This window comes from Podarcis cretensis (genome assembly GCF_951804945.1).
Source record: "Podarcis cretensis genome assembly, chromosome: 9".
Lineage (NCBI taxonomy): Eukaryota > Metazoa > Chordata > Lepidosauria > Squamata > Lacertidae > Podarcis > Podarcis cretensis.
The window spans coordinates 26,666,914-26,682,621 of NC_137178.1; the positions used below are offsets into that span (position 1 = coordinate 26,666,914).

General features: G+C 43.8%; 1 protein-coding gene across 7 annotated transcripts in view; it reads left to right on the forward strand.

Annotated features, from left to right (window-relative positions):
• ALPK1 (alpha kinase 1) overlaps positions 1–11,477 on the forward strand; it is a 60,240-nt gene extending 48,763 nt beyond the window's left edge. For 6 of the 7 annotated variants that reach the window (XM_079990194.1, XM_079990192.1, XM_079990193.1 and 3 more), the window contains 8 exons: positions 751–827; positions 1,391–1,486; positions 2,361–2,465; positions 3,277–5,359; positions 7,450–7,603; positions 8,671–8,833; positions 8,940–9,126; positions 10,981–11,477. In XM_079990194.1, coding sequence (XP_079846320.1) covers positions 751–827; positions 1,391–1,486; positions 2,361–2,465; positions 3,277–5,359; positions 7,450–7,603; positions 8,671–8,833; positions 8,940–9,126; positions 10,981–11,201 — 3,086 coding nt within the window. In that variant the 3' untranslated portion in view covers positions 11,202–11,477. Of the gene's footprint in view, positions 1–750; positions 828–1,390; positions 1,487–2,360; positions 2,466–3,276; positions 5,360–7,449; positions 7,604–8,670; positions 8,834–8,939; positions 9,127–10,980 lie in introns of those variants that run through there. The other variant, XR_013842304.1, reaches the window with a different exon arrangement.
• The last annotated feature ends 4,231 nt before the right edge of the window (positions 11,478–15,708 follow it).

Genomic DNA, 15,708 nt, shown 5'->3' on the forward strand with positions numbered 1-15,708 from the left:
TCATTTCCTAAAAACAAATCAGCTGTATGCCTAGCAAAATGTATTGGCAAAAAAGAAAAACCTAATGTGACCCAAATTCTATGCCTATAATTGCTTCAAATTGCTTATTTGCATATTAATTTTGCTTCCCAAATTAAGACTTAAAAATTTCTCCTCCTCCTTCTTCTTTGCAAGATGTTGGGTTGCAGAGGATAAAAAATAAGGGCATGGAGTGGTGAAATTATGTGATGATCAGGCTCATAAGAGCCTGCTGGATTAAGCTACTGGCCCACCTAGTCCAATATCCTATTTCCATTAAGTTGTAAGGAATGGGTGCTTTTGTCAATTTCAGTTTCCAATTTTTCCAATCTTAAATTCACATTTCTGCACTTGTTTGGTTTATTATTATTATTATTATTATTATTATTATTATTAAAAAGCCCTTTTGAAAATTTGTATCATACACAATTTTGCAAACCATTTTTTTTCTAATGTACTTTGTATATTATTTTCACCAGTAAATGCTTATGTACACTTTCCCCGAATGTACACATATTGGGGTTGGAAAACTGCAACACAAAATTTGGACAAGTGTAACTTTTGAATGATAGCTATGGTTCAGTTCATGTTTGGCAAACTTCTCCCCCATCCCTACTAAGTACAAGTGCATTAAATAAGTTGATAAAATATTACCGGTACTTCTTTTTTAAAAACAAAACAAAACAAAACTACAACAATAACTGAGCATTCATTTTTGTGTGTATGTTTCAGGGATGTGGTATGAAGCAGCAGAGCTGATTTGGGCCTCAATTTTAGGTTATTTCACACTTCCCCAGCCAGATAAAAAGGTAATGTATGTACTATTTTCTTTTTAAAAATGAGTATTTTCTGCTATTAACAGTATTTGTTCTACTCCTCCAGACAATCTAGACAAGCAGCTTGTTCCAAACCTTTTAGCAGGAACTGAGGAACAACAGAAAGGGTAGTCCTTCACAGAGGGATCTGCTGGTGAAGAAGAGCGGTCCTTGCTGTTTCAAACAGACCCAAGTCCTTCACAAGCAGTGGAAAAGTAGACTGTCCTTTTTTCCATTAAGAAGTTGAACGATGTAAAAACAGCCTGAGATTTTGGGTGCTTCCAGACAGGGATTCATTATTGCAAGTGGGTTGTTGGCAGCAAGTCTGTTATTGTTGTTGTTTTGAATTTACCAGATTTTCTATGGAAAGAGCGAATCTGGATTAAATGGCTAGGGATGTGTTGGTGCTGCATGCATGAGGAGTCCCAATCCCATTTGGAAACACCCTGTGTGTTTTAGCTTCTAGTACTTTATGGAATGGATTCTTGTGTTCTAGAGAAGTAATCTGCCATGGAAGCAGTGAAACGCCAATTTGTCTTTGTGTTTGTCTCCTGCAGGGAATTGCTACATCATTGGGTATCTTGGCTGACATTTTTGTATCGATGAGTGAAAGCGATTACAACCGGTTTAAAGACAACTATCAGTTTCACCTGGTAACTATTCCTGTATTTGTTTAGCTTGCTGAAAATTGTGTGTGCTTTGTTCAGCATCCCTGACTAGGGAGATTCTGTGTGATACCTGAAGCTCACTATTCCACAATAGAAACAGATTACTCTGAAGAATATTATTTGTCCATCCATACCAGTACTGTATACTCTGATTGGCATCAGCTGTCTAAGATCTCAGGGAGAGTCTTTCCCATCTCCTATGTGATCCTCTTTTTTCAAACTGGAGACTGAAGTTTTGCCCTTCTGCACTAAGCTACAGTTACTCTTCATTGCCTCTCCCTGGCAAAAGTAATTGCCAAGTGCTGAGCCATTTGTTGTTTGTTCTCTCATAAAATTATGGAGAGAGGAAGCACAGAATATGTCATGTACTCCAGCCCTCAAACATAAGGCCATAATTAGACGTTGCTAAACCTTGGCATCTGTCTACACTGTGTTCTAAACCACTGAGCCTCTTGGGCTTGCCGATCAGAAGATTGACTGTTTGAATCCCCATGACGGGGTGAGCTCCTGTTACTCTGTCCCAGCTTCTTCCAATCTAGCAGTTTGAAAGTATGCCAGTGCAAGTAGGCAGGAATGTAAATGGCGTTTCCATGTGCTCTGGTTTCCATCATGGTGTTCCGTTGCGCCAGAAGCAGTTTAGTTATGCTGGCCACATGATCTGGAAAGCTGTCTGTGGACAAACACTGGCTCCCTCGGCCTGCAATCGAGATAAGCACCTTAACCCCATAGTTGCCTTTGACTGGAGTGAACCATCCAGGGGTCCTTTACCTTTTTACCTTACATATACTCACCTATCTACACAGAGATGAACGGACAGCAATCTGCCTAAACTTACATTTCCTTCCTGCCATTTCAACAGAATCTTCTGAAAGAGTTTGACCACCGTTTACTTTCAGCTGCTGAAGCATGCAAGTTAGCAGCGGCCTTCAGCCAGTTCACACCACTGTTTGTGCTCACAGCAGTCGTAAGTGTGATATCCAATATTTTTATTTCTTCCCTGTGCTGAAAATTATTCACTGCCATCTACTACTGCAATATGTTGCTGTGTGCATGTAAAATCAGGATGTGCATTCAGATGCAATGCAGATGAAAAGTTGTGGTGCAAGTGAAATGCCATCTGGCTTTTATGCTGTTAAACCTGTTCATTTGGAGCAGTTGCTTACTACAAACCATTTACTGTCACCTATCATTCATACTCCTTTAATGTCCCATTGATTTAACTGAAAACTTATTGGATAATAACGAGAGTGGAACTGGAAGGTAAAGGCTGCTAGTTATACAATCTATCTTTTGATTCTTTGGGAAGGAGGGGGGTATCTTCAGGAAAGAGTTTGGCAAAAGAAGTATACTTCATACCCCACTTATCTGTGGATTAAGTTCCAAAGGTTTTGAGAATATAGCTTCTTCCTGCTCCCCAACCCACCTCAATCCCACTGAACACCATAGACAAATCATTCCCTGAGATTAATAGGCTTTGCAAAGTTTTATACTGAAAATCCCATTAGCAAATGCACAATTCTAGCATGGATTTTTTTGCTAGATATCTCAGAACAAACCTGCTCAGTGTTCCTTCGGTGTGTAACAAGTTTAACTCAAGCATAATTGATCAAACAAAGAAAAAACAAGTACTTGAAAATCATTTGAAAAAAGCTATATTCTCAAAACCTTTGTAGTGGTGTAAATTCAAATTTGAGGATTCTTTATAGGATCTGAGTCTAAATTTGATGCACAAATCTGTAAGATCCTGTTCATTTCAGCTGTACTTGTTTTTACAGAATATCCGTGGAATGTGCTTGCTGTCTTACAGCTATTCAAGCAAATGCCCTTCCGCAAAGCAGAAGTTTTATTTGTCCGAAGCAAAGGAGTCCTTTGAAATTGGTCTCCTTAGTAAGAAGGACAAAGAACCAGTCACCAGCAAACAGGAGCTCCACAGTTTTATCAAGGCAGCTTTCTGCCTTACAAAAGTGCACCAGAGGCTCTACGGTGAGAGCGAGAGACTTAGTCAAGTGAATAAGTTGTGCCAGGAAGCCTTACAGAAGCTGTATGCTTATAGTCATTTACCGCATACTGAAGAGCAGGACAAAGAACAGCTTGCCAAGGATATCATGTGCCTTGTCATGTTAGTTAAAGAGCACTTAAATGTGCAGGATTTCTGTAACTCAGATGCCAAGTCCTACATTCCAGATAGCTACAAAACTGGTGTTGAAAAGTCAATTGTGAACGGTGAACTGAGCTTTGAGAAAGTCCTTGAAATGTATTCCCAGCATCATGCAGCGGTCTGTGAAGTTTATGGAAGTGTTTGCCACAGCTACAAGATGAAATCAGGAAGCCAAACAGGAGCCTGTATAACAGCTTTGAAAACGGAAACCAAAAATATGGACACCATGTGTACCACTGAAGAAAGATCACATCATGGGAAAGACTCTGCAAAGATCTCGCTTTCACAAAAAGGAAGGAAAAATTGTGAGGGTTTTAAGGAGCAGATGCGACAGAAATTATTCCATGCCACTGCCCTTGATGAAGAGGTAGAGTGCATTCCTTCAGAAAAACACACTGGTGGTATTTCAAGTAATTCTCATAACAGGAGTGAAAGTTCCAGTTCACTGAGATCTTGGAGCAAATTCTCCAAATCAAGTTCCTTTACTAGTTGGGAGGAGATGGACTGCAATGAAAATGAACTGCCCCAAGATAAGGTACAGAAACAAAAGGCTACTGGAGGTAAGGAGCAAGAATGTTCTGCAGCTTTGACCGAAGATGCTGAAAAGAACTGCCAAAAGCCAGATCCATGTGTACTGTTTTCCAGAACTAATCAGCTCTCTCTTCAAGAGCCTCAGAATGACTGTTGTGGCTCCTTAACGCATCCCAATCAGAATAATATAGGCAGGTCTCACAGAGTAACAGAATCATACCCAAATCTCAGAAAGGAGCACGTAGAGGGAGCAGAGAATGCTTTGAAGCAGGCACCCCGAGAAACCAGTAGCACCAACCCCCAAAATAGTAATAATCTTTTGAGTCCCACTTCTGAACAAGATCCCATTATTCCATCTTCATTAATGGATTCCAGGAGCAAGGACTCCAATGCCATTTCTAACCATAATCTGTGCAGCATTGGGAAAGGAAGCACAGAAAATATAATAGAATCAATATCTAGACATGGTTGGCCATTTGTTGACCCAGAAGGAGAAACTGTGGACACTACTGAAGATGCACAGATGAATTCACACCTGCCTGATGCCAGGAGGACACCTGCCTCCATCAATAGTAGCATGCCCAAACCGGAACGTGACTGCTTTGTTCAAAATTGGATTAATAAATCGAACTCTGCAGTGCCTCCAGAAAGCTCCACTGGAGTATCTGAAATTGACCCGCAAGCAGAGACAACAGAAGACTGTGAATTTGCTAGTGAATGTGGAAAGAAGTCAGCAGGTCGTCTTAGTGACGTCTGCATAGCAAGAGATCAACCACATCACAGCTCTGGGGCCACAAATTCTCCTTTGGGGACAAAGAACCAGCCATTAGTCAACCAGTCCAGTGACTGTGCTACAACGGAAGAAGATGACGGTGAAAAGCTAAGGAACATGTTGAGCAGCAGTCACAGTTCAAGCTCCTCTCTAAATTCATGGTACAAAGCAGCCCACTTTTCCAGCAGTTTTTCTGAATCGGGGAGTCCTTCATTTTTGAACTCTAGCGGCAGCTCTTTTGTCTTTTTGGAGAGGGCCAAAGCAGAAACCCTACAAGCTCGCATTCTCAGTGACGATGACTATGGCAGGCTTTTGTCTGGTGTAGACCATGCCTGGCTAATGGAAAGAATGAAGAATACAGGGCTCTTCAAGCCAAACTTCTTCGGTAAAGCGCACTGTAAGTAGAGGGTTCCGAAACACACCTTTATAATTATTTAATCCCAAGCATTTTGTGCTGCTCTCAGGGAGGGAAAGATTTTCATTCTACAGTGGTACCTCGTGTTAAATATGCTTCAGGTTACAGACTCCGCTAACCCAGAAATAGTACCTCGGATTAAGAACTTTGCTTCAGGATGAGAATGGAAATCGTGCTCCGGTGGCACAGCAGCAGCGGAGGCCCCATTAGCTAAAGTGGTCCTTCAGGTTAAGAACAGTTTCAGGTTAAGAACGGACCTCCGGAACGAATTAAGTACTTAACCCAAGGTACCAATGTAGTTTACATGCCACAAGCCCTCAGGTGTCTGGATTCATGCGTGAGCTGCACAACAGCACACTTGCCTCCCCCAGCGGTAATCTATGCAGGTGCCCCCCCACCTCACGTGTCACAACAGAAAGACAGGATTCAAATCATTTGCACATACCCTGGTGAAAGTCCCTTTTAGCCTTGCTATGTTAATATGCTAAGATGCCAATGGACTCCAGCTCCCTTCAGCCCCAACCAGCATGGAAATGGTCAGGGAGTTTGAGTATCTCGAGGGCTGCAGTTATCCACCCCTGGGTTAGCCTGACTGACACTGCCTGTGCAAAGTACTCAAGACCAAGAAAGAAAATTATTTGTTTCTGATCAGCCTTTGGCAAGCTTTATGCCAAGAACAGATCCTGGTATTGTGTACTTACCTGTATATGATGTGAAGTGATTGTCAGTGAGTTAATGACTGAGATGGGATTTGAATGCTGGCCTCCAAATTCTCAAAGCAACGAGATTCATGCATTGCAGGGGGTTGGACTAGATGGCCCTTGGGTCCCTTTTCCAACTCTGTGATTCTGTTACAGTGGTGCCTCGCAAGACGAAATTAATTTGTTCCGCGAGTTGCTTCGTCTTGCGATTTTTTCGTCTTGCGGAGCGCGGATTCCCCGGGTATTAACGGCTTTAAGAAAAAGGAAGCAAACCCGCAAGACGTTTTCGTCTTGCAAAGCAAGCCCATAGGTAAATTCATCTTGCGAAGCACCTCGAAAAACGGAAAACCCTTTCATCTAGCGAGTTTTTCGTCTTGCGAGGCATTCGTCTTGCGGGGCACCACTGTATTCTGTTCTATCTGCTATGCTATATGTGGGGGAAAGTATTTTTATTTTATACCGATTAAGAACATAAGGAGAGTCTGGTGGGTCAGGCCAATAGCCCATCTAGTCCAGCATGCTATTCTCACAGTGGCCAACCAGATGACTGGGGGGAAATTCATAAGTAGGATCCAAGCACAAATGCATTCTCCCCTTCTGTGGCTTCCAGCAACTGGTCTTCAGAACCATTACTGCCCCCGACTGTGGAGACGGAACACAGCCAGCATGGCTAGCAGCCATTCAGAGCCTTCTCTTCCATGAATTTTCTCAATCCTCTTTTTAAGCCATCCAGGTTGGTGGCCATGCACTGTGTGACTTTCTTTTATCTCTCCTGAATCTTCCAACATTCAGCTTTGGTAGGCGTCCACAAGTTCTAGTATTACATGGGAGAAAGGCTTCTCTCTATCCACTTTGTCCGTGCCAAGCATAACTTTATAAACTTCTAATCATGTCGCCTTTAAAAGTCTTTTCTCTAAACTAAAAAGTCCAAAACCGTAACACTTCCTCACAGAGGAGTCACTCCATTTCCTTGATTGTTTTGGATCATTTGAATGCTTTTGTTGTAATTTCACATTCCCTGCTAACAATTTTTAAAAAATGCATTCCTTTTTGTTCTGTCGGTTCTGTTACTCGGTGACATATTTGTGAGGAATGCCTTCCCACTTCGCAGCCCTTCTGAAAGCAATTCATCCTGCCTTGCCTTTCCCACCTTCTGTTTATAAATGAAGCTGACTGTAATAGTACACACTGCAGCAATGAATGCAACTTCCTATGGGTGTGAGCGAAATGTCATTTCTCTGTGACTCAGTCTGGGAAAAGGACATTGATCCTAGCAAGAGAACAGTTTAACTCTGCTGTTTCATTCCTGGCTACTGGTACGGAACAACCCTTTGCTGAAGAAGTTGTCAGTTCATCTGTCTTCTTTTCCAGCCGCCCTCCTTTTGAAATTCTCCAAGAAATCTGGGCTGTGGACTGCACAGGAAACTGCTGTATATATTGGGGGCTACCTGAGCGTAGCAAAGAAAGGCAGACAAAGGAACGCTTTTTGGATACACTTTCTGCACCAAGAGGAAACTCTGGGAAGGTATCGCTCAAACCAGCATGACAATTTGATCAGTCCAGGCACTTATGTGCTTGTTTGTAGGCTTAGATCCCACATGATAAATAAGGAGTCTAGGCAGTGAACATAATGCATCCACAAAACAGCATGAAAATACCTAGCCAGATTCTGCACAGGGATGGGAAGTAACAGATGGATTGAGCTATGCATCAGAAAATGCTTGTGTTAATATAGTCATACCTCAGGTTACAGCTGCTTCAGGTTGTGTTTTTTCAGGTTATGGACCGCCAAAACCCAAAAGTACCGGAACGGGTTACTTCCAGGTTTCAGCGGTCATGCATGCACAGAAGTGCTAAACCGCACTTTGCGCATGCGCAGAAGCACCAAATCGCAACCCGCATGTGCACAGACGCAGGTTGTGAACGCTGCGGGTTGCGAACGTGCATCCCGCACGGATCACATTTGCAACCCGAGCGTCCACCGTATAAGAAACTTAAGCAGGTCTTTGAAACAAAGTATGGATGGTGTTTGCTTGATAGTAACAGGCAAAGCTTTCCACAGCCCATAACTGTAGAGTTGGAAGGGACCTTGGGGATCCTCTAGTCTACCCCCTGCAATGCAGGAATTTAAACTAAAGCATCCATGACAGATGGCCATCCAATCTCCGCTTAAAAACCTCCAAGGAAGGAGAGTCCCTCATCTTCTGGGGGAGTCCATTCTGCTGTGAAACTGCTCTTACCACTTTTTTCAGTTGCAGTCCTAACTACGGGTAGTAAACTGCATCGAACTTAGTGGAACTGACTATGGAATAACCATTGTTAGGAGTGGTCACCTTATCTCATTATGTTCAGTGGAGGACATTTAAATACACATGTCCTACCACTAGGACCTGTGAGACCAAGGTTCAGATCCCCACTGGCACCAGTCACTGTCTCTCAGCCTCACCTGCTTGACAGGATGGTTGTGAGAGTAAAATGAAGAATGGGAGGTTGATGCACACAACCTTGTGCTCCTTGGAGGGAAGGCAGAATACAGTGTAATGTTGCTGCTGCCGCTATGACTCTTGTCAGTGTGTGTTACATTTTTCATAGATACGTTGGCAAAGAGTACAAAGACGAAAAGGAGCTTCTTCACCATTTCAGCGATGTGGAAAGACAAATGACTGCCCAGTACTACGTGACAGAATTCAACAAGAGGCTGTATGAGCAAAAAATCCCAACACAAATCTTCTACATCCCATCGGCGGTCCTCTTGGTAAGGAGCAAGCAGAAGGTTGCAAAGGATTCAGCCAGTGAAAGGAGGAGGCAGAAGCAGTGGGCTGTAAGGCTGCTCACATCACAATCCCCTTTTTGTTCCCCAGGTACTAGAAGGCAAGTCTATACAAGGATGTGTGAGCGTGGAGCCTTATATTCTAGGAGAGTTTGTGAAGTTATCTAACAACACCAAAGTGGTAAAGCTGGAATACAAAGCCACAGAATATGGACTCGCTTATGGCCATTTCTGCTATGAGTTTTCCCAAGGCAGAGATGTGGTGGTTGATTTACAAGGTTTGTACTGCCAGATGTCAAATGATGGAATACAGTATTTTATTGGATTGTCTTGAGCTGCTCCCACCACCCCCCTTTCAAAAATAACTCTTATAAAAAAATTATTTTGGATATGAATATTCAGAGAGTGGGACGCGGGTGGTGCTGTGGGTTAAACAACAGAGCCTAGGACTTGCCGATCAGAAGGTTGGCGGTTTGAATCCCCGTGACGGGGTAAACTCCTGTTGCTTGGTCCCTTCTCCTGCCAACCTAGCAGTTCGAAAGCACATCAAAGTGTAAGTACGGTAGATAAATAGGTACCGCTCCGGCGGGAAGGTAAACGGCATTTCCGTGCGCTGCTCTGGTTTGCCAGAAGCGGCTTAGTCATGCTGGCCACATGACCCGGAAGCTGTACACCGGCTCCCTCAGCCAATAAAGCAAGATGAGTGCCGCAACCCCAGAGTCGGCCACGACTGGACCTAATGGTCAGGGGTCCCTTTACCTTTACCTTATTCAGAGCTGAAGTTTTTAAAAGAAAGAAAATGTTAAATGTCACTTGGGGGAAAAAGAGCAAATTACTTCCGCAGCTCACTGTATTGGCTTAAAACCTAATCAGCTTTCTCAGGTATCATAGACACAGTCACCTCATTCTGTCTAGGGACTATAGATATAGGTTCTGCTTTAAATGTGGATCTTTTTGCATTTGATTTTCATTCATAACATTTTCTTTTGATATTTTGTGATTTTTTTAATGCTTTAAAGTTGTAAACCACTTAGAGATTTCTTTGGAAATGTAAAAGTGGTATAGAAATTGATCAAATGCATTATGCAGGCATAAACAGGTACTTTATATTTTTTAAAAACCACTAGATTCCCCCCCAAAAGCAAAACAGAGACCAAGATTTTGCATGCACATGTACAAACCTATGGTGCTGAAACAAGTAATTTCTGTAGTCAGCAGATCTGCAGAAAATGAAATGGAATGCATATAGGGTGTGTTTTTAGAATCAGTATTATAACTTAGGGTGCTAGGGAAGGGGTAGTTCCTCTAGTGGGGGACATGTCGTGCTCCTTCTGGGGTAGTTTGTCCACTTTGGTCCCCACCCTGCACTCACCTGTGGCTCCTAAAAGCTGTCAGCATGCAACAGCGGCCACCATAGGTGTCAACAACTTGGGGTCCTGGGTGCCAGAGCACCCACAAAATTTCCTATGAAGGGGCTGGGCACCCACAAATTTTGGTGCCAGGGCCATGCATGCTGCATGGCATCCACGGCCTCAGGCACCCATGGTTGTGGGGCCAAGTTGGCACTCCTTGTAGCCACACCCTGAGAAACGGCTTTGACTGGACAGCTAAACCAGGTGAGGGTTGCCTATGGGTCTCGGACCCTCAGTGAGTTAGGAATCTCCCCTGCATGCAAAGACAGGCTCTGGCAGATTGAGTGGATGAGACTAATAGGAGGGTCCAATGGTCAAGAAGGCAGTTTCTGCACATGGTGTAGAGGGAAGCGAGGGGCAGGTGGGGCTCTTCAACATGGGAAGGTAGCCCATCTAGGAGAAGGAAACTCTGACCCTAAACCTCTCCTGCCTTGTGGGGTATCTTTGGGAGAAGGAAAGGCTAAGGAGTAAACCCTGCACAAATCTGGAGTGGAGTCCCTAAGGCGGTTGGATGGCACCTTGTATGCCTTCTTCCAGCAACTTCTGCAGCCAAGCTGTTGCCCAACATATGGCTCTGCTTTCCTTTGGACCACACCAGAGAGGCTGAGAGATGGGTTTTGTTATCTGGACAGCCCAGGACCTCCATATACATTGCCCAGGCTTGTGCCCTGGTGAGTTCAACGACAGTATTGTAACTGTAACGTTTTTTCTTTTTGACAGGTTGGGTGACTGGTAATGGGAAAGGCCTCATCTACCTGACTGACCCCCAGATCCATTCTCTCTCTCGGAAGGAGGCATCATGCCTGACAAACTTTGGGAAGACAGGGATTTGCTATTTCTTCAACAATCAGCACACAGAATGCAATGAAATCTGCAGGCGCCTTTCATTGACTAGACCTTCAGTGGAGACTTTGAGAAAACAGATTTCAAGTCACTTTTGACCACAAATCTAGAGAATTTGTAGCATTGGGTGTTCTAACTATGATATAGCGTCGAGTTGGCTGCTTCTTATGTGCTTTGTATTTTATTTTATTTTAAAAAGAATATGTAAAACAGGCTGAAATGAAGATTCTCTAGAAAAGTGACTGAAACAGAGCTAGGGGAAAATATAAATCATTTGTACTGAACTGTTTGGTGGTTTAGCTTTTTTTTAAAAAAATAAAAATAAAACACCTTTTGGAGTAGAGAGCAGAAAAGTCTCCAGCTATCAGAACAGATATATTGTCAAAAACTGCTCTTTTCAGCTAACTCCTTCATTCATCACCTCTTCTTGTTCCAACTTCCCAGAAAGCATTTTAAATCTGCCCACTCTCACAGATCTATTCTCCTGTGCTGGGATGGATGCAGTAGCTGTTCTGCTACAATGACCACTTCCATTTCATTTGCTGCTCTTGCAAATGGGTGGAGGGGGGTTGCTCTCTTGCTCACAGCTATAGGATATAAACCTCTGCTGGTTTGACACTCGTCCTCTTTGAATGTTTTGTGGTATGTGTGCTGTCCACAGGCATCAACAGTGCTTGCCCTGGGTAAAAGCAGCTGTCGCGTTTTTCTTTTTTGCTACTTATGAAGCAATCTTTTGTGTTTTTAGATCAAAGCTTGTAATTCATGGATGTGACCTCCTTGGACTTTTTGTCAGCTACCACCTGGAGAAATGGAAAGAAGCAAAAAGCAGAATTACAGCCATTGCACTTCCCAAGCATTCACTGAGGAATATTATAATATAAGAGATTGCTCTTCCTCTCCCCAAAGCTCAGCATTAGGGGGCATTCTCCCTCACAAAACCCAGTGCTATGAATTTGGAACGACCCAAAAGCAATGCTATGCTCATGCATAGCACCCATTCATTTCACTAGGACCGGTGCAGGAGAACCTCCCTACAGATTGTATCATTAGACTTCCCCCCGCTCCTCTTTAAAAGTATCTATCAGTGCAGCTTTCCCAAAGTAAAACAATGGTGGGATCCCTGCTATAGACCAGACATCTGTTTTATGCCGCCCCTGTCATTTGGATTTCTTTGGAGCAGGTCTAAAGGCCATTTCACATGACCCTGGATGCCTGCCAAAATGTGAGTTGGCAGTTTGCAGGCTGAATTTGTGCAGATAAATGGTTGTGTGACTGCATCACTATGCACTCAACTCCATCTATCATCATTCGTTTGTTCAGTTTAGACTCCCATTTTGCCACTCGGCTGTTACACCTTTTGGGGTTGGCACGACACAATACATTACGATAAAGCAAGATCTATCGTAAGATGTTGCAGCCCCACAAGTACTGCTTTGCCATATGGAGAAACCCACCGTGCCTAATGACCAACTCATTTCAATATGATATGAATCAGTCTTAAAGATTGCAATCAAACCATTGATGATGCTTGATACACATTAGAGGCTATTTATGCATGAACAGGGTTCTAAATTGTACAATCGATGTCACCACACTACAGACATTTAGCACAAGCTCATAGAGAGTGATGGAGCTGGGCTGTCAGGAGCTAGATAATCTGTGTTCTTCTTGCTGGGGAACACCTGAACAGGATTGTATTTGAAGTTCTTTGCAGCAAAGCACCATTGACTATTAGCTGCTCATCATTATCAGCTGCTATGGGCATTTTATTAATCTCAGACCTCTGGGGAAAGCTGCAGGGTTGAAGGGTCCTGGAACACAAATTCATAGAGCTCTGCCTCCATCGTTGGATCCAGTAATGCTTTTGAATACCACCTTTATCTTACACGGAGCTCAAGGTGTGTACAAGGTTCTCCTCCTCCCCATTTCATCCTCACAACAACTCTGTGAGGCAGGTTACGCAAAGAGATGTTGACTGGCCCGGGGTCACCCAGTGTGCTTCATGGCTGAGTGGGATTTCAAACCCTGGTCTCCCAGGTCATAGTCTAACACACTAACCATTACACCACACTGGCTCTTTCTGTGTGTAATAAACTTTACAGCCACAACAGGTTCCTGCCATGCTGTGGGTGAGATGTACATTAAGTATGCACAAAATAGAAACAGTAAGGCCCCTGTACAAACTCTTAGTCTTACTTCAAAGGAGAAAATTTTACCTGAATACTTTACCTGGCCCATAATTTACCTGTATGGGCTGCATGCACAATGCTTTATTTACCGTAATTTAAAGCAAAGTGTTGGTGAAATTGACGTTACAATCCCGTATATTCTTACCTGAGAATAAATTCCTTGGAAGTGAATAGGACCTCTGAGTAAACACGCTTAGGATGGCAGTGGATTAGTGTTCTGGATTCAGATTGCCCGTAGAGGTTCACATATAAAGATGCACTCTTATGAAAGCAATAATTACCGCTCATCCCCTCCAAGAGGTGGGCAGGGTTTGTAACACTGCACAGGGTTTCCCGGGACCAGGGTGCCACCCACTTTGGCTACAGGGTGCCCATCGCCTCACCCCCATCTCAGCGAGCCAATGGGCAGAGGGTGGGGCAGGGCCGGAAAAGGACCATGCTCTTTGGCCCAGGCTCACTTTGTTTTCTTTCCAGGATGGGACAACAAGGCATGTGTTGGGTCATGCTGATGCCCATGCTGTGCAGAGCCATCGCTGCCCATGGCCCACAAGAGGCACTGATACTGCACCTGGGAGAGAATGACCTGGTAGCGCAGAAAGGCATCAGCCTGGTTCTATCTGCGAAGAGAGACCTTGATAACGTGCATGCCCTATGCCCGGCAATGACCAACCTCTGGTTTGAACTCCTCCCCCGCCAGTGCTGGAGAGGGGCCAATAAACCTTCTCACATCAATTATACAGTGCAAAAAAATTAATAGGGCCGTGCATAACACGATGCACCAGATCAGTGGTGTCTCCATTCACCACCCGAGTGGACAATTCTGAGCTGTTTTGGGTGGGTGGAGTACATTTGACCCAACCGGTAACGACCTTTGGTTGCACGATGTGTGTCAGGGCCTCAAGGATTGATGTCTGGCAGGATGCAGCCCTTCTCTTTAGGGGAGGGCCTTCAGCTGTAGGTATCTTGGCTGTGAGTCCCCAGTCTGGGGTCTCGGGTGGCTTTTTTTTCAGGCCTTGGTTGGTATTCTGTAGTCTATCTTGTGATGGGGGCAGCATCTTCATGCACCTCCATTCGGTGGTGTTAGCAGGGCCCGTGAAAGGGTTGATTGACCCTGGAATGGCATCATAAGGTCAAACTCCCTGCTTTGGCGAAGTGGAGGGGGCACGCTTTACAGTCCCCTCCCACAATGCCTGACTGCCCTGTACATCCTCAGCCCCTGTCAGGTATGAGAGGGATACCTTCGAAGGCCTAAGCCAAGTTTCCTACACCTGAAATTCAATAAAGTTGTGGCCTAATTTTAAACCCAGACATTGTTGTCATGTCTCATTCCTGGGGGGGTAGGCTCCAGGGACAAGGTTTAGCGCGTGGGCTCGCAATATATCTTGTTGTATAAGGGTGGGGAAAGAGAAGGAACCTTCTCTGATCAGACTCATCCTTAACTGATTTTCTTCAGCAGATGTTTAAGAAACAATGACATTTAAAAATAATAATATTGTAGAGTGCATTTTGAAAAGGCGTATGATTATTTGTGGCATTTTGAGTAATGTTGAATGCATATGATATTTTATCGACGCACAGATCCCCACTACAAAGTGAGGCTGAACAAAAACCATTGGCTTTTGTTTCTGAAACTTACAGGGAGCTGAGATTTTCTGTGCTGCTGCTTCGTGCTGCTATTGTTTTCTAGGTGATGTTTGTGTGCTGCGTTGTTTGGATATACAAATGCCCCGTCACAGTCCAGAGCCGGAGAAGAAATTAGGTGTAAAGAGTAGAAAACTGGGGAGAGAAAGAGAGAGAAATTAAATCTCTTTATTATGGTGTGTAAAACCTTCAGGGTCGGGAAGCTTTGCAGCTGCGAAGGGAGAAAAATGCATTCACAAAATATAATGCTAGTGTGAATAATCCTTTTCTAGAGTCTCACTTGCAGACTGCTCCAGCTTTGTCAGGTGAACTTGAACTGGGCCATCAGCTTTGCTTTCGTTCCTATTGCACACTGTCTATCACCCGAGGGCATTCAGCATCTTGACTGTTTTAGAAAGAGAGCAAACAATCCATCAATGAACCCAGAGTCACTTTCGCATAGAATAGTAAAATCAGCATGTGATGGTACACTCGGCTCCGGGGTTTTACAGATTAAAATGATACATGACAGCTCACATGTTCCTGGGAAGATTATGTCAATTATCTTGTTCCACAGCCAAGAAAGACCATTCCCTGTCTGCAATGAGAAACACTAGTGTTAACCAAGTAGTCACAGTTGCTGATGCTCTATCCGCAGGAAGAAACTGCTAAAGTTTCCTAAACCAATGCTGTAAAGTTAAAATCATTCTATTTTGCTCTCTGTGTAGGGAAAAGAGAAGGAATCTTCTCTGATCAGACTCATCCTTAACTGATTTTCTTGAGTGGATGTTTAAGA